The following is a 20,564-nucleotide window of genomic DNA, read 5'->3' on the forward strand; positions in this document are numbered from 1 at the left end:
TACTTAGTTGTCATGTGATCAGCTGATTCGATCCGATTTTCATCCTTGTCTTGTTAATACCACATCCCTGGCCTCATCCAGTTATTGGTGGTAAAACAGCTACATTATAAGTCCTGTGTGAGGCCTCCATCGCAATTCCTTGTCACTCACTTCGAGACCCGTGAAGATCGGGGGTAGAATTATTCTTCAGCAACCCATGCTTGACGTAAAAGGCGACTATGCTTGTCGTAAGAGGCGACTAACGGGATCTGGTGGTCAGACTCGCTGACTTGGTTGATGCATGTCATCGTATCCCAATTGCGTGGGTCGATGCTCATGATGTCAATCACTGGATTGTCTGGTCCAGACTCGATTATTTACAGACCGCCGTCATATAGTTGGAATATTGCTGAGTGCGGCGTTAAACAACAAACAAACAAACAAATCACTCACTTCGATGCCGTTCCGCCTGTGATGGGGCATTTACCGAGCGCTTCAATTACTATCAGTCCCCCAAAATAAGCAATGCAAACGCACCTGACGTGTAACAATGTGTGCAATGATTGTTTGTTGTTTAACGGCCCAGTCAACAATATTCCAGCTAAATGACGTCGGTCTGTAATCGAGTCTAGACAAGACAACCCATTGATTGATATCATGAGAATTGATCCACGCAATTGGGATGCGATGACATGTGACCACCCGATCCCGTTAGTCGCCTCTTACTACATGCATGGGTTGCTTAAGACCTATTCTAACCCAGATCTTCCGTGTCCAAGACGCGATATAGGGATCGGTTGTTCAAAATGGCTGATGGTTGTGGATAGTAGTACCTACTCGATCTGCTGTCACTGTGATTTATGATTACGCACATGTGTGTGTTTTTATTTAAAAAATCACGATACCCTAGTCAGATACGCGTCCGAATATAAAAAATACCCCATATTGGTAGCTGAAAAGCCAAATTCCTTGTACAAATCGTTACTTAATTCGCATGCATGAGAAAAACTGGCCCAGCTTACACAAAATGATCTTGTTTTACGCTTATTGGTTAAGTCTGCATTAATGCTAAAGCAGTTCTAATAATTATTATGTGTACTTCTTGAAAGTTTAAAAGCGGGGGGCTTACAAGACAGAAAAACGAATTTTAGGCCGAGCTACTTCCCATCTTCGAATAGTCTACCTACATAATACAGCAGTCATTGTGGTTATTCAGGATTGTGTGATATATACACAGACGGAGTCTGTCTTACAGACCCTGATACAAATATATATCAAATGCAGCCCATGCAAGTCTATAATGTTTGGCAAGTCTAGATTACTGCATTATCAGTATCTGAAAATGAAGAGAGTCACTGGGCTCCCTTTTATTATATTTTTTATTAAGATAACTGAACAACTGTTTTTTTCTTTATGATATGTTCATTTCAGAGACTAGATGTTAATCTAACACAGACGGTGAACTGAAGTAAAAACCAACATTTTTAAACTAAAGACCGACGAGGAATGAGAAACACACGAAGAGCCCGCATAGACGTCATGAAATGGCTTTGTGCAAGCGGGCCTTGACAACGCAGACAACAAACTATGGGAATGTATTCGTGCCACATTCAAAAAAGAAAATATCACATCGTCACATAGACTTGGCCTGGAACTAGCTTCTAGTCAGTAGAATTCGACACATTTAAATAAAAAGTTACATTTTTAAATGTTTAGATATTACCTTAATAATGGCATGTCAAGGATGAAAGTGAAACAAATCGGAAATTATTAATGAAGCCAGAGGTTACATACAACTTACCCGGAACTATTGTCGATGAAACGAGAAATTATTGTTACCATAGTTGATAATTGATAGTAGATTATATTTTCGTAGATCATGATATCATATACGTACGAGGAAGTATCTTCTATGTAGATGTGAACAGTATCACATTTTTATTGACATATCATTTGAGAATGTGGCACTTATACGTCTCCATAACAAACCTTCTCGGATCCAAGTTGAAACGTGTATATATATGTTGCTTGTGTGTACTGGTCACCTGTACATGCCTGATATTCGCTTGACAATTTACTCGAGTACATTTCTGGTTCAATAAAATTAAGGCATTGCGTGCGTGCGTGCACGCGTATCTGTATTCGATATTGATAGAACTTTCCGTTTTGATACATGCAATGCATCTTTGAGAATATCCCCGAGTGTATTTGGATACAAGAGTTACCTTTTCCTTACTGGCTTCAATTTAGTGAAGCATCTTTAAAATATTTAATGTTGCAACAATTATTCTTGACATGACGCATACACATATTATCAGTATGGGTGTTTACGTATGAATACGTGTAAACAGGTGCGTGCTGATAAACAATACTGTTAAATCCTCTCCACGTTTGAGAAAACAGTTTTAAGGCCTTTTTTTAAATATCAGATGAGTCAAGACATGATTTGTCTCATAATGATTGACTGATGAAAATATGTATTTGTTTAGCCAACAATGTATATTGTATCCGATTACTGCATTTTAAGCGTTAACTCGCAAAAACATACATGCACGTTATTTCCCTTTGGAGGAATTTAAATATAATCTTTAAATTTAGATCTATTTTCATATGACGATACATAAGTAACAGGGGCATAAACAGTACATAACAATAACATAATAGCTAATTAATAATGGTGTTTTCTGTACTTTTGGAGCTGCAGTGACACATCGTTAGTTAGACACCACTCTTCCCGGATACTAACCACTAAGAGTATCCACTTATATAAAGGACATGCATTATCATTATATCAAGGACATTCTTATCCTGTGGGTTTATTTTCATATACACCGGTAGCATTTTAACCGAAAGAAGGCAACTTTATTACTACCAAGAAGCAGGAGTCGGGTGTAGTTGTCCGGAGTTCACAAGTCACTGGATATACTGGACACTGCAGGTACACCATACACTTTACATAAGAATATAAGAGTGGAATGCATCTGTTATGGTCCGTGTAGCCAAATGTAGGTCACAGGAGTCCTACCTACCATATATACATTGTAAAAGTGATGTCATTCGGGTCAGATGATTCCTCTTATATAGGAATAACTCGATGTATATTACTCAACAACCGAATGATCATTGTCAGATCATAAGTTATCATGTCACATAAAGACTCATTAAACATGTGGCGAAATGACATGTTTTACGTGTGAATTCGATTGCGTTTAAAGTTTAAAGATAAAAGTGTAAATCCTAAAACAAGTTTATAGAATCAAAGGACTCTCGTAATCATTAGGTTTGCTGACTTGACGTCAGTTTACTAAGAATGGCTAGATTTTACAGTAGTTTTAATTGTATAAACACGCTAGACTGGGTCATACAGTCGGAAACCTAGGCCCAATATGGACGCCACGCACAAACTTCCGCATGTATTGCTGTCAACGGTGTTACATAAGAAAGGAGACCGTCTAAAAATAGCATTAATAGTCTAAAGTCTACTGAACAAAACGAATGTAAACAAATAAAATACACATATTCTTATTTCGTTTCAAGGTTGTTATGTGGTCTAATATTACTAATGACATGTAATGAATTCATTGGAATATCAAAATGCAATTCATTTATTCAATTAGAATTGATTTATTTGTTTACTTACTACTACTAAACGTTTACTTATTTTTCGATTTTATCGGATGTAGTAAATTATGTATTTACATATAATTAATTCATTTTGAAATTTTATTTAATCAATACACTAAGATGTTAAGATCCATATGTGTATTTATTAATTGAGTTTGATTTAACTTTAGTATAAATTCCCATATTTAATGAAGCGTATGCAATTTGTATCTTTATGTTTTCATTTGGAAATCTTATTCAATCAATCTATTTAATTATATTATATGTATTCTTTAACCTATTAATTAAAGTAATTTAATTTAGAACATTAGTCTCTAAAACAGCTGCTTTTTCCTAATTTACTTATAACATATGATTATAAGTCTGTTTATAATATGACGGGTTCCATGTTGTATTTGTATCTTTATTTTACCTTTCTTTAAGTTTACTGCAGACCAATACGACCTATTGTCCTTCATGTTAGTCACGCGGTGCAAATCACTAATGAATCCTTTTCAGCAAATAGTATTTTAGCAGAATACCAAAGGGTCGATCCTCTTCTTAATTATTCGCTGTGGCTAAAGTTTGCGTTTACAGTACTCTGCTGCTGTGTCATTACATGGCCACGTGCCTTTGGTGCTGATGTTCAGAGACCAACGTCAGCATTCACGCATTGTATAAACTTGTACTGTACGTTCAGATAAGAATGTATGTTAATGTTCGAAGGTATATTATTCCTGTTTAGAGTTATCGTCCTTTATTGACGTCCACTGTAAGAAGCGTCACTAAAATAGCTAATGTAGCTATTGTAGTCTTACCATGTGTATTTGACAGCTCCTCTGACACCTCTAAATTATATATTATTAAGATGATTATTTGTTTCCTTAATTGCAACAATGGTGTCTCTTAATTGTGCTTTCAAAATTCAGATACGACTATTAATATGGTCACCATTTCAACCATATTGCATGGAATTTGTAAACACGGCTTAACCAGGTCTTTATAAATATGTGAACCTTCATGAAACTGTGATGTGCAGTATATGTTGGTATATTCCTAATAGCACATATGACAACCATTGACCTTACGTTGTCCCCTTACTCAGCTAATTATTCATGTGTAATGCATTTGTAATTTAGTGTGCATGCAGTGAGAACACACGTTTTTTGTGATTTTATATAAGTTTCCTGAATATGTAAGGGAAGATTCAGAGCGTTCTGGCTCTATTCTATTAAGATCTGTATTTAAGTGCATACATACTCCTAAAAAAAAAAGAAACTCAATGGCGATTGTTATCATATATTTATACATGCAAACACAGGAGTTACATGGCAATTAGGAACGAAGCACTGTTACACACTACTGAGATTACAAATGACGCATGAAGACAGGTCAAGGGCAAGACTGTCAGTAACGGTTATGACCACCATTAGCGTTAATGACTGTCTGACATCATCTTCCCATAGACTGAATCAGATTCATCATCTTCCCATAGACTGAATCAGATTCCGGATTACAGGTCTTGGAATGTTCTGATACTCATCCCGCAAAGCCAAACACAAAGCTGGTAAGGTCTGCGGCTGGGGATGGCGTCGTCGCACACGTCAATCCAGTTCGTCCTAGTTCGTCCCAGTTCGTCCCATAAATGTACAATTTGATTGAGATCTGGGGATCTTGATTGCAAAGGAAGAACCTGGATATTGTTCTTGGCCAGGAAACCTGTGATTAACCTTCTGGTATGGTGTCGAGCATTGTCATGCTGGTAAATGAATTTTTGACGGTTCATGAATGGATTGACGTGAGGTCTGATGATTTCATCACAGTAACGTCGCGCTGTGAGATTGCCTTGCACATGGAAGAGATCCATTCTCCCACTGTACGAGATGCCCGCCCATACCATAACATTCCACCACCAAATCTGTCCACTTCCTGCACGTAGTTCGGAGCATGTCGTTCATGGCGGCGGCGGTAAACGCGTGATCTTCCGTCTTAGCCGAAATCGTGGCTCATCACTGAAAACGACGGTTTTCCATCTCTGTAATGGCCAGTTGAGAAGGTTTAAACACCACTGTCTGCGTAGTTGGCGATGCTGTCGTGTAAGGATGGGTCCCCGCGCTGGTCTCCTTGGACGTATACCACCGGCTCGCAGATGGTTTGACGGTTTGTTCCGAGATTCTCCAGAGTCCAGGTACTGCAGATGCAGATGTAGAGGTGGTTGTAGCAAACCTGTTCCGTAAATGTGGGTGTGATGACACTTGTCTTCCTGGACAAGTCCGATCACTTGTTTTTCCACGTTGCAGAAAATTGTGCCAAATCCTCCCTATTGTGCTCTGGATTACATTTAAGCGCCGAGCAACCGCCGATTGCGACTCGCCAGCCTCTAAATGCCCAATTGCATTATTTCGCTGCACCTCTATAAGACTAGGCATAACTTCTCGTGATAATTCACGTCTTAAATCTGTCACCAAAGCAGCAAGATCCCATGTCTTTTATAGGTAATGGTGCACATAATGCATGTGCAAAACAAACCGCATGAAATTCTTTCCTTATTTTTCCCTCACGCCCTTTTTTCATAAAAACAGACGTGGTTGCGTTTTGGCGATTGATAAACAAGGGCCATGGATTCAAACTCGGAAATGACTCCAGGTAACGTCAAGCAAGGACATAATAATTTTACAGATACGCAGGTTTCCTCTTAGATAAATAAGAAGAGAACATATGGTCTATGCGTTTCTTTTTTTGACTAGTATACAATAGGGGTAAACTGAGAAAAGAAGATTTTCTTTTACATTGGCGATTTGACTCATTATTAATCCTTGATAATGCTGATTGGTAGTACGTTTCATAAATGCTTTCTTCTATATTTCAGGTGGAAATGTTGAAAAAGTAGGTGGAAGCTTTAGATACATGCTGAGGCCCATTCCAGGAAGATAAAGATCGATTAATATATTGACTCCGACTTCTAAGAAGTGACTTCTTTTCAGACTCTTAATCTTCAGTTGGTTCAGTGACAGTGACATGCGAGCATTGATACACACCTTACTGCAGAATTTTGCCGTTATTTTCATTCAATGTGCCACACTAACTAAATGTCCCAGAAGTAAAGATTCATAACGAGGCCATGGTCAGCCTCTGTCAACAGACCAAGAGATGGGCTTTCTATGGAACCATTTGCAGATAATCACCATTCTGTAATACGTCGTAGCCACTACAATTAAGTTATATTCACACCAATATACAAAGACGTTTCCAGTCTATCAATATGGAAACCCTAAAATGTAATTGCTGAACCCAGCTCTTTGTAAACAATACTTCACAAGATGTCCATGTTCAACACTTAGCAGAAGACCAAAGCCATCAGTCTTCTATGGATCCAGGCAGTGAGTCTCAAAAAGACCATGGTCAGCGGCCATCAGTAGACCAAAGTGATCAGCCTTCTATGGAACCAGGCAGTCAGTCTCAAGAAGATCCTGGTCAACACTCATTAGTAGACCAAAGCGATCAGCCTTCTATAGATCACACAGTCGGTTTCAAGAAGATCCCGGTCAGGGCCCATCAGTAGTACAAAACCAACAACCTTCTATAGATACACAGTCGGTCCCAAGAAGACCATGGTCAGCAGCCTTCAGTAGATCAAAGCCATCAGCCTTCTATGGATCCAGGCAGTGAGTCTCAAAAAGACCATGGTCAGCGGCCATCAGTAGACCAAAGTGATCAGCCTTCTATGGAACCAGGCAGTCAGTCTCAAGAAGATCCTGGTCAACACTCATTAGTAGACCAAAGCGATCAGCCTTCTATAGATCACACAGTCGGTCTCAAGAAGATCCTGGTCAGCAGCCTTTAGTAGATCAAAGCCATCAGCCTTCTATGGATCCAGGCAGTCCGTCTCAAGAAGATCCTGGTCAGGGGCCATCAGTAGACCAAAGCCAACAGCCTTCTATAGATCCATACAGTTGGTCTCAAGAAGACGATGGTGAGCAGCCTTCTATAGACCTATGCAGTCATTCCCAAGAACATCCTGGTCAAAATGTATCATTAGACCAAAGCGATCAGCCTTCTATAGATCCACACAGTCGGTCTAAAGAAGATCCTGATCAACACTCATTAGTAGACCAAAGCCATCAGCCGTCTATGGATCCAGGCAGTCAGTCTCAAGAAGATCCTTGTCAACACTCATCAGTAGACCAAAGCTATCAGCCTTCTATAGATCCACACAGTCAGTCCCAAGAAAACCATGGTCAGCAGCCATCAGTAGACCAAAGCCATCAGCCTTCTGTAGATCCACACAGTCAGTCCCAAGAAAACCATGGTCAGCAGCCATCAGTAGATCAAAGCCATCAGTCTTCTACGGATCCAGGCAGTCCGTCTCAAGAAGATCCCAGTCAGAGGCCATCAGTAGACCATAGCCATCAGCCTTCTGTGGACCCATGCAGTCAGTCTTCAGTAGACCAAAGCCATCAGCCTTCCATCGATGCACACACTGCCCTTCACGAAGGAGATCGTGTACAAGGTCGTGCTAATCCGAATACCTTACCTGGACCAGAAATTACAGTCCAACGTACGTCCGAAGAATATCAATATGATGCCGTCTTGGAATTTGCAGAAGAAGATGAAGATCTGGCAATGGAAATACAAAGTGAGATGAATCATACTATTGTGGTGGGTAATCGGAAAGCAAGAGTGTGTTTGCGTAACCATCCTCAGTTTGGAGGATCCACTATTGACAGACCAACGATCATGAGAGAGAAGTGCAGGTATATGTTTCTTATACTCACTAGGAACACAGAATCGGATAATCGCACCTGTTATGTCAAAAGTGAAGCCCTGGGGAGCACGCTTCTGTCATCTAAATGCCAACATTTTGTTATACCACTACATACCAAGCCTACGAAGGAACGTAAATATGATATACCTGTTGGACTGGCACATGTTCAAGCATATGAATGGTTTCTGCCTTTGGATCGGTGCCAAAGAAAGATTCAAGAACTATTTAATCATCATGCAGAAACTGAGGAACACCAGGTCAGGGCTTATTCAACAAGACAGGGCACGATGAACAGTAAGCATTGATTAAATATTGATTTTAATGATATATCATTATATGTAAATATGTGAGTTATAAGAAATCTGTCAAAAGACGATTGCAGTGTCTTCCGAAGTTTTAAATACTCTTTGAACAAAACCACAACAAATAGACACATACTGGCAACTGGCGAAGTTACTCCTATTTCAACAGCAGATGTCTTTTACCATTTAATTTAGTGGCCTATCATATGTCATCATGCCATAATGCATGGCTTGATGTTGACGCTATAAACCACTGTTTTGTGACTCTTGAATATTTACCGGACGACATGATATAGCTGAAATATATGCTGACTGCGTCAGAAACCTACATTCATTCAACCTAAATTTTAGAATATGAAATATGAATGAAATTCATCTCTCGCAGATACCATTATTAAGGATTTTTATCGAGGTAGGAAGGGTTATAGGTCAGTAATGATATAATTACCCATTTCCTCCTTTTAACTTTATCTTTGCAGGGAACATTATGCGTCAGTGCAGTAGGGAAGCAACGGGCACACGCAACAAAGAAAATACCAATACATTAGGGGACAAATCAACACCTGCCCGAGACACAGACGTGTCACCTGATTTGAGGAGGATCATTCGTAAGTATGAGGGCTTCGTAAATATTATTGTGGAAACATAATTAGGATCGCATGAACTGAATGGGGAATCAATGCTCATGATCATGTGTCGAAACAACTCTGGCCATCTGTAAACCAGAGAAGGAACCTCGATTTGTCACTGCGACGGAACAAGGACTGCGACTGCTAGACAGCTCACGTCTTTAAAGTATTGGATTAGTATGAGTTGAGTCCCACACTGTCGGGGTACGATGTCACTCCGTCGACCAGATCAGCGAGTAACCTAGTCCATTGTTTATGTTCTGACTTTTTAAGTCTACCACAACCATGCCAGTTTCACAACGACGGTTTGCATATGCAAATTCCATAACCTTATGGTTACATTATTTGAGATCTAGAGGAACCTAATTGTGGCTATTGCAAGCCATGTGTACTCTTTCGTTATATATTGTGTTATCTTGACTATTGTTACATAGCTATGATTTACATGGTGAGGCGTGCTTGACTATATAAACTTTTCGATCCTCATGTAATTCATCATTATGTTCCATAAGTATATAATACATAATTCATTAGAAGTTCCATGACAACATGTAATTAATCGAAACAATTACTTAAAACGAAAATGGGGGATTAAATATTAACGAACAACAGAGAGAATAATCATGTGATTGTTTTTCCCTATTATTGTAAAACGATGAAATAATTCCATGTGTAGTGGATGTACGTAAATAAAATAGTCTGTTAAATTATATTCTGATATACTAATGTGCTACGTATCTCTTTACTCGTCTATATTTACTACAGATCAGACAAACATGATTCTTCAAGACTGGGAAGAGAAACTTTTCTACAAGACAAAAACTACCAGAGAAGCAAAGGATGTACTGATGACCAAAGGCTCTCTTTTCCTCGTAGGACGATCAGGAGATGGAAAAACGTCAACGGTTTATCACATACTTACAGAGTTCAGGAAAGATAAATCCACTTATCAACCATATATTGTCTATGAACCTGAAGACATGAAACATATACCTCCAGCTAATTCCATTGTCTTTGTAGATGACATACTTGGCCGTTCTAGTTTTTCTTTTGCTCTTTTAGAGAAATGGAAATTATATTTCCGCCCACTGGTTGCCTACGTTAAAGCAGGACATATGTATTTTATTTCTACTTCTCCAAACTTTGTCAGAGATGAATGCCTAAGTTTTTTTGATGACATCCCACTGTTGAGTAATGTCATTGATACCACTTCGAACGAGAACAGCTTGAGGGCATATGAAAAGGAAGCCATGCTCACAGAGTATTTGGACAGATATAAAGTCTGCATGGAAATCCAGGAAAGGAGTGCTGCTCTTAAGGGAGGCCTGATAATTGGCTTCCCTCAATGTTGTCAGTACTTTGTTACAAATCAAGATGCTCAACGGGCTGGCCATAAGTTCTTTTTGCATCCCTTTGAAATCTTAAGATCCCAAATAACCAAACTGAAAGAAACTGATAGAATTGCATATATGGTTCTTGTGCTGATATTATTCAACAACGGTGGTATATCATCTAGATATCTAGATCCTTATTGCACAGACAACCCTCCAGCTCTTCTTACAGTCATTGAGGCCTGTGGTATACCAAAAGACACCCCCAAAATAGATATTAAATCAGCTGTGATCAAGTTGGTACGAAAGAAGTACCTCGTGTACAACAAACAAGAAGGACTCCATGTATTTTCTCACCAGTCACTATATGATGCAGTCTGTCGTGTATTTGGAGATGAAAGTGTAGAGAAGCTACTAGAATTTGCACCTTCAATGTTTCTGGTTGACTACACATCAGTTTTCGACGACAGTCTCGAAAATAGTGGAATCAAAATACAGATTCTCAGGGAGCACCACAAGACCTTCATCAATAGGATCATACAAGACATCCAGGTCAATAATTTCAAGCTTCTTGAGCACAGTGCGTTTAAAAGAAAGGATTTTGTTGGTGAGTTATTTGAAAATATAACATGGATAGAGTCTTTGCAGAAACTCCTCCTCAGTGATGAGTCGGTGAAACATTTGATTAATGATCGAACATTGTACTGCCTAACAGCAGCCAGCAAGTGTCAACCTCTTTTGTTACAGTTGGTCGGTCTCTTGGGTAGCACAGATGGAGAGAAACAGAAGTTACTGTTGCATGACATTTTGGAGGGTTCTTGTTGTTCAGGAGACCTAGAGCTATTTGATGAGGTTGTGTCAAGAGACGTTACTCCCTGTAGTAACTGTGCTCTTGTCGCTGCTGAAAGTTCTGTTGACAATCCATACATAATGAGGCGTTTGCAGAAGAAAATGCCACCTGAATATGAAACCATGGAAACACTTGTTGACATTTTGGTGGGGAAAAAAAGACTGCAAACACTAAGGCATGTCTCACCACATGTGAACTGGTCGCATTTTAAAACACCCAAGAGGAAAAGGAAGTTGCTTCTGTCAGCTTGCTCTTCAGGCGAGTTTGGGATGTTTCAGTTACTTACAGGCCCTACATATATTGGGGATGCTGAAAACAAACATGAACTTTTGATGACAGCAGTAGGTGGTGGAAGCAAAGATATCGTTGAGTATCTGCTTACGAGGGAAAACAAAGATCAGGTGGATAAAATGCACAGATCAGTACTGCACCATGCTTGTTTGAAAGGGTCTGCTGATCTTTGCCAATTCTTGTTATCAATGCAAGTGGATATGTCCAGAATCGATAAGATTGGCGCGACTGCTTTTCATTTGGCATGTAAAAACAGGGATATATCATTTATTGAACGTCTGTTAAGCATAGGCTTCACAATTACAGTGACCGACATTCAAACAACAAAACGGCCTATTCGGCTCTCACCTTTACATATGGCATCCAGGAATGACAAAGGATGGCAGATGGTACAATTATTGATAGAGAAAGGACCTACAGATGTTGACATGTTAAACTTCCAGGATAGTGATGGATTCACACCTATGCACATTGCAAGCCAACAACCTCATGGAAGCAGCATGATTCAGGAGCTTATGAAACATAAAGCTAATCTTTCACAACTAGACAGTCATGGAAGGATTCCTCTACACTGTGCAGCCAAGGAATGTATATACAAAAACATTGAAGTTTTGTTAGACAGCAGAGCAGATGTAAATGCTAAGGATGCCAGCAGAAAGACACCTTTACATTATCTACTGGCAAAACAGATTCAAAATGAGGATGAAATTGAATCTCAGTCAGATTCTGTGAAACGTTTACTACAGAATGGAGCCGATGTATGTTGCGAAGATAAGGATGGCAACTCTCCAATCCATGTTGCTGCAGCTTCTATTTCCAATACAAAGACTTTTCAGCAACTGTTGGCAAAGACAGGTGATGTTCCCAAACTGAACAATGCAGGACTTACACCACTCCATTTGCTACTAAGACCAGATACGCCATTGGAAAATGTGAAGTTGCTTGTTGAAACCTATCCTTCCCTGCTCGGATCTGAAACTAAAAATGGAAAATCTGTATTGCATGTTGCTTTTCAAAATCAAATAAGATACAACATCATTCTGTATTTGCTCCAAGAGAAATGCTCCGACCATACAGTAAACTGGGAACATGTTGATATCAAGGAGGTATTCTGTAGATTTACTTCAGAACAAATTGTTCATATTCTTCGATATGTGACGGAATCAATGCCCAGTTCAGTAATGCCTAACATGATGCATGTGCTGTGTGAGGCTGACATGGCAGATGATAAATGGACACAGGGAATGAAATTGTTGCACAGCAACACAGCAGATCTTGATCTTGATGTGCAGGGCCCAAGGGGATCAACGGCATTACATAAAGTTGCTGATTCACCTGTGAAGATGAACTATCTTCTCAAGAAGAAATGTGATGTCAATATTCGTGATCAAAATGGAAACACACCACTTCATATTGCAGTTCAAAAAAGAAATGCAAAAGGGGTGGATATTCTCCTTTCATCAGGGGCAGATGTTTCGGCTGTCAACAAAAGGAAAGAAACAGCATTACTAAAAGCAGCAAAGATAATTTCAAAATGTGTCATACACTGGGAGCAATACATTGCCCTATTAGAATCAACTGACATGTTGATTAATTTTTTGCAGTTTTATGGTACTTTCTTTCACTTTGGGTTGAAAGACCAAGAAACTGAAAAGTGTAGTGATGTGAACATCATTTCCAGAATCATATCATCACTCATTGAACGCTCTTCCCCTGTTAATGAACCTGATATAAATGGAAACACAGCAGTTCACTACGCAGTATGGGATATTAACATCCTGGAACAGTTAGTATCTGCAAAAGCAAATCTAGATCAGAAGAACTATTCAGGAGTGTCTTGTCTCCATGTTGCGTGTATGTCAAATGAGAACACAGATGTCATAAATTACCTCCTTGACCAAGGTGTATCTCTTTGTACTACCAGTGCTAAGCTAAACATCACCCCGTTACATGTTGGCTTATTATGCAAGATGAACGATCATACTGTGCTTAAAAGGCTTTATGATTCCATGGTTAAATCCTCTCAAAGTAACTGTGAGGATTTCCTTCCATTTCTTCATGTGTCAGCATGCTGTTCTTCAAAAGACCTTGTACAACTGTTTATTGATCTAGATAGAAACAAACTGCTCACACAGGACAAATTTGGATATCTCCCCATACACCACGCTGTGGCTGCTGGTGATCTAGAGGTGGTCATGCTACTCGCCGAAGCTATGAAGACAGCCACACACAGAAGTGAAAAGGCATGCCACTCTAGGACTGTATCTACAATGCAAAGTGGCCTGTTTTCTAAACGTGGTAGAAATGCATTGCCAAGCAGAACAAGGCCTACTGCAGTCAGAGGTCAGTTTGACAGAGGTAGACCTCCATTGGGGAAGCGTTTTGACCAGACTACAAAAGGCAGAGGTCGGTCTTCACAGGTCGGGGGTCAAACAACTCAAGTCAAAGAAGAGCCTACACCAATCACAGGCCAGTCAACACATTTCGGACCTAAAACCACTGATGGTAGGCCTACATCTTCGAGGTGCAAGAAACAACAGAAAATGAAAGGGCTGTCTGAAAAAGAGGATAATCAGTGTGCACATGGTAAACCTAAAGACATGGTGGATAGTCGTGGGATTCAAGTTCAGGATCTGCATGGTTTGGTGTGTAGACTGAAACCTAGATGTGATTTGATTCTTGTTGCTGCCCAATACAGCAATGTTGATGTTATTGGTTTCTTATTAAAGCAAGGATGGAATGTCAACCTGTGTGACAAGGATGGCAATACACCCCTCCATGCTGCAGTGCAATCAGTGAACTATGAAAATGCTGAATATTTGTTGAAAAAAGGGGCAGACGTTGAGTGCATTAACAGAAATGGACTCACTCCTTTGCAGATTACAGTACAGAACACATTTCCAAAGTTTTCAATAAATATTATCCGTCTGTTACTCAGCAATGGGGCATCTGTCGGTTCCTGTACAAAGCATGACAGGCAGAACCTATTACACATAATATGCAAAGATGAATTGATTTCCCAAATTGCAAGTCATGTAAATAGGTTCAACTTGAGTGCAGGTGATCTCATTACCCAGATGCTGAGTATTCCAAGGTTGTTGATACACAACGGCTGTCATGTGAACGCCATAGATTCACAAGGTCAGACCCCACTCCACCTGGCTGCTGAAGCCAACAATGCTTTGTATGTTGACATCCTACTTGATAATGAGGGAAACATTGATGCTCTAGACAGTCAAGGGAGGACACCCCTCCAGCTAGCATTAGAAAATTATGGAAAGGTTGATCTAATACCTTTTTCTACAGCTTTGTGTCTGGTGGAGAGAAGTGCCAATCCTCATGCAATTGTCCGCTGTGGTGTGACTCCACTGGATATTCTACTGGGTTTAGGGAAAGGCGAAATCCTAATGAACGAAGAGTTTAAACAGATATGCCATCTGCTGGGCATATGGGAAGAAGTAAAGGAACAGGAGTGACAGCCTTACACTGTTCCAGCCTTGGAGATTCATCCTCCACAAACCATGAAAGGTTTCAAAGCTTCACATAAAAATTACAGATACACAGTGAAAAAAGTAATTTATATATGGCCGAAGTCATAGGTCATGTACTTTTGCAGCTTGAGTACAGATCATTTTGAACTTTTTCAGGGTACGTGCTCCAAAATCTTGCCTTTGAAACTACTAGTCGAAATATTTCCAAACACTCAATGAATGGCCTCTGTACAACCTACATCAAAGTTGTCTTTTAGCATGTATCTTTGAAATAAAACTTGACTTTGGAAGGATTTGCTGGTAACAACATTCATAGACCCTCGCAACATCATATGGGTGATTCGTGCAAAGTTTTAGCATTGGACACGTTTTAGCCTTGTACACGGAACGCATTTCTGAAAATATGGCATATGTTTCAGCTGATCAAACCTGTGGACAGATATTTCATCTCGGACAATGCCTAAACATTCATCACTTTGACTGCAGGGGCGGGTACAAGGGATTCCCCAGCCCGCCAAAGAGAGGATTCTTTCTCGTGACGGATTATTTAAAAGGTTACCCAGCTGGCCCTTTTACCCCTGAAGAGTGTTGTGTTTCTGTGAAACGTTCTGGGCTTGAAAACAAATTCTTGTGCTCAAACGGCCGAAATTAGGCACTAATTTGGGAGCCAAATCAATTTTATTTCCTCTAAATATTCTTTGTTGAAATGTATGATTTTTGACAGTTTGTATGCAAAGACGTTAGAAGAGGTTGCATAGAGGCCTGTATCGCTGTTTTAACAGTTTTACCCGTCGGAACCAAGTCACATCCATCATTGTGTACATTCAAATATGAAAATAGTTCCCACTTTACAAACAAACGGGACATGTAAAAGAAATGTTGTAGAACCTATTCGATACATGAAATCCAAACTGATTACTGGTATTCCAAACGTGTTGCAGTGGTATTTGATGATAAGCAAATCCAACAATTTACAAAGTATTGCAGTTGTTAGTGCTTAGTGTTGAAATCATCAACCATTTTCAAACATCTGTTATAAGCGGTTTGTAAGCATTCAGTGTGTGCCTTGAACTTTGGCTGGGTTGGTGAGTGTCCGTAGCGACCCATGGCCCAGTAAGATGTAGGGCTTAATATCTTTTGCAATTGGGATCGATAACATGCATCAACCAAGTCAGCGAACCTGACCACCCGATCCCGTTAGACGCTTTTTCCGAAAAGCATGGTCGCCTTTTACGGCAAGCATGGGTTGCTGAAGACCTATTCACCCCGGATCGTCACGGGTCTAGCTCAATATCTAAGTAGATTTATGGATCTTGCAGAAATAACTACTCATTCCTACTAGCCCTGGATTTAGTGTAAATGTAAATTCTGGCGTTGGGTACTGATCAGTTTTTAGTCTCAACTTCAGGTATTCAGGTTAATAGTGGTGACCTAGTCGTGTAGGGTGTCGCAATTAGCTGCGTAGAGTTGCGTTCCTTTTGCACGCCAAAAACTTGTGATCGTGGGTTCGAATCCTGGTTCGCTCCAATTTTGTTTCGAGGTTTGTCAGCATACCCATGCTCGTGGGTTTCAACAAAGTGGTAAACGTCTGAGACCTGCATCATTTTGGGCTTTCCTTCCACGTGAAGCTGACACGCCATGATATAACTGTAAAACTGTTCAAAGCGGCGTTAAATCCAGCTCACTCACTCACTCAGTTATATAGTAACGATGTGACAATGCTGTTCATTTCTTTTTTTTAACATATGTGTGTCCCCGTGTCGTAACCCAGCTGGGGTCCAGTGATCTTAGCGCCTCCCTACTCATCTCTGTCCAGCGGTCGGCCGCTCGGCTTCAGTTCTTGAACTTTGTGTTTGTTAGGCTATCGCTAGGGTATTTGTTGTCTGTAGATTTTATTCTCTAGCATTTTAATCTTATGCTCTTATCATGTGTTGATTTGGTATCTGTTATCTCAGATGTATGTGCAAGCGTATTCACATGTTGAAAGTGTTTTAGTGATTTTCACTAAGATTTTCAGGAATTCGCGGGATGATCTAGTACTATGTAAATATTTCTTATGTATTTATAGCCTTAATAATTGTACATATCTGGCTGTAAATGTTCAGTAGCACCTTAGGGTGGCTTATGTTAACGTTCAGCCCCATATTTTGATACTAATTTATCAAATATTGGTTTAGTTGTTAGTTTGATATTCGTGTTTACTGTACTTAACAAAGGACAATTATGTTCGCGGAGTGGCCGCTACTTGATTGTACATACATTCTATCGCACTACTTTTGTAATTGAATATTTACGGAGTATAATTTCATATTTTTTTGCAAATCCGTGGAAAGTCCTTCCCATGAATAATATTTACAGTTATATATTAACAGTTATCTGTTCTTGACAAATAATGAAAGTGCATTTCATAATATTTGATCGTGTACTTAATTTAGTAACAGATTTTCCTATGTTTGTTGTCATCATGTTAAACTGTAATGCTCTATTTGATTGTACTTTTTTTTTCATTTTCCTGTTTCTGTCATGTAATCATAACACAATGAAACGTGTGTTTATTCAAGACTGCCATGTACCTTTCAGAAGTTGTTTAGAATCCATTTGTCTTTTGACAAAAAGATATGTTTAAACTTCATGTTATAAAGTGGGCTGTTCTTCAGATTGACCAAGAGCTCATTCAAGACCCTTGAAATAATCCAACCAAAGACATGAACCGAAACAAGGAAAGCACGATTCATTTTGAGCAATATGGGTTGCCTAGCAACCATCTATACAGGTTATTGGTCACTGTGCCATTACGTATCTAAACACCAGCCTGAAGCTCGGGGTTTATGTGGAAATGTGTGAAAATGACAATGAAACATTGCAACATGTTAAATTTGCCTTGACTCACCACAGAACTGAAACTCATAACACTACACGGATATACATATTGTTCGAAATTTTCACCAAGGTCAGACAAATGACAATGAGATTTTTAATATTACAACTGACCTTCTTGCGTTTTAGTTACATACATTCTTTTCGTTACTCATGTAATTCGTGATTTATCTTTGCATTTCACAGTATGTCAAATTACTTATTCGAGTTTAGACAAAGCTAGTATGTCTGAATGAATACTTATGAAGCTAGTATGTCTGAATGAATACTTATGATGTAAGTAGGGTTTTTTCTATGCCGATTGTATTATTCAAGTATCCCTCATCACCCTTAGTTGCATCATCATCGATGATCCACTATATGTATTCTCCTAATTATTACGATAAATTCCCTCGACACATTCGCCATAATAGCTATCGTCTCGATCAAGATTACTAAAGAATGACTCTAGCTTAATTGGTAGGCTACTTTTAGCGTCGTGTTATCTTTAAATATTTTGTTTCTTTGTTGTTTAATATTAATATTGCTGAGTGCGGCGTTTAACAATAAGCCACCCAACCAACGACGAGCATAGTCGCCTTAGCGTTAAACAATTCCATGGTAGTGAATGATTCCAGGGTATTTATCATAATAGAATGATCTTAACATACTTTATGGAATACGTTATTGTATACATGTAAATTCTTCATCATTTCAAAGAGACTGTGTCAGTCTGATTTTTTATTGCCTGGTTTCAGCATAACAATTCCATAGTATAGGCAATGACCCCTGCGTGAATCAACTATCTTTCGTAGTATACCGGCTACTGTGTTTTAGTAGCATGTTCGTTATTTGTAAAATTCTAAAAGAACGATAATGTGCACTCTCATCCAAAACACCCACATTGAAATTGTGATGCTGGAAACTGGTTTAATTGTTTGCTTTACCCATCATTTAAAACGTTGAATACATCCAACCAGGTGAGCTTCAGTGCCGTTTTGCTAGCTTTCATGTTAACATTGGTTCGCCAACATATTATGTATATTATAGTTGACACTTAACTTGATTTTTGTGTGTTATGGTAACGGTGCAAGGGAAGTGCACGGCATATGTTTATCAAACAAATAAGCGATGAAACTGCTTTAAAACAAATTCCATTGGTCCCTGAATGGCAAACAGCTTGGGATGGGATCATAGTTTAACAAAGTTATTAAAAGAACCAACGTGAAATATTCAGCGATTTTAATTTGATATAACATCATCTGACAACATTAGGATTGATAATCTAACATCCTCTACGATAGTCCACCGAGTAATTCGTTTAGTCATAACAGTATAAGTTTCATCATTACAAATTCATACACTGTAGGAAATGTGTTTAGACCCTAAAAACAAACCTAAACGCGTATAAGAGTATAACAGCTATACGTGTCTAGACTTGTGTCCCAGTATTTCCCAGGGTATGGTATATTCACAAGGTCTCTTGAATGCGCTAATATATCCAGAAAATGAAATAGAGAAAAGCAAGTCACCATCAAGTGTACCCTTCTCTCTGGTTGTGCCCGAGGTATTCAACAAACATTGTGTCTATAATGATTATACATCTGTAGCTAATAAACGTAGGGCATTAAAACTTGACCCTGTACTCTTGTCTTGAATTACTTTATTCTACGCTTGAATTTGGGTAGGTTAGCAATCCTGGCCATTTCTCATCCTGGTCAATTTTAAACGCTATAACAAAATGAAATAAAAAATGTTACAACTTGTGACTTACAAGACTTACATTGTTTCTGGCTTTTAACGCAGCCAGCTGTGATATTTATTTGTCATAAACCTGACTTTGATTTCAGAATTGTTATTTATTATTTACATGGTGTTGTTATACATTTTGTATATACTTGACTAAAGTGTGGGCCCAATACCATGTACACAAATAAAATTGACGAAATCACAAGGCGAACATCACTTCTGTCGAAAAGTCATTCATTTTGCGGTGAATATGACCATCAATGGATGTTGTCATCATCAATGTTGTCAAAAACAACCAGACTTTTCTGTTTGACAAAAAGAACAACCTCTTCAATAATACTCTTCTCGTTCATTTTAAGCTTGCGAATTGGTCGTCTTTGTTAAGAAAATAAAATGTTAACGTATCGTGTCATTTCCGGCAGGGTACATAACTAATCGGCTTTTACTTTGAGTGCTTCTTCACCATGTTAAACGGCTCAAGATTGAATTCTCAAATATTTCCTCTTAGTAAGAATTAATACAGATCTAAAATATATTTGTTGCTCTGGAGATTTCTATAAAGTAACTGAATATTAGAAAAGTGCGAAGTAGACCGTGTACATATTTTTTTATCTATTATAATCTGATATTTGGGGGCGGAGTGGGCAAGCGGGCAAGCGGGCAAGCGGGCATGCGGTCTAAAGCGCCAAGTGACTGAGGTCGTATCCCGCTAGTGAGT

General features: G+C 39.1%; 1 protein-coding gene across 1 annotated transcript; it reads left to right on the forward strand.

Moving 5' to 3' along the window:
- Nucleotides 1-2,788: 2,788 nt before the first annotated feature.
- On the forward strand, nucleotides 2,789-20,291 carry LOC124149867. Its single transcript, XM_046521696.2, has 4 exons — nucleotides 2,789-2,917; nucleotides 6,452-8,641; nucleotides 9,129-9,257; nucleotides 10,044-20,291. Exons 2-4 carry the CDS (start codon nucleotides 7,450-7,452, stop codon nucleotides 15,224-15,226), a joined length of 6,504 nt encoding a protein of 2,167 aa, XP_046377652.2. The 5' UTR covers nucleotides 2,789-2,917; nucleotides 6,452-7,449; the 3' UTR covers nucleotides 15,227-20,291.
- Nucleotides 20,292-20,564: the final 273 nt, after the last annotated feature.

The sequence above is a fragment of the Haliotis rufescens genome, unplaced genomic scaffold (assembly GCF_023055435.1).
Source record: "Haliotis rufescens isolate VD_foot unplaced genomic scaffold, xgHalRufe1.0.p SCAF_4, whole genome shotgun sequence".
Taxonomy (NCBI): Eukaryota; Metazoa; Mollusca; class Gastropoda; order Lepetellida; family Haliotidae; genus Haliotis; species Haliotis rufescens.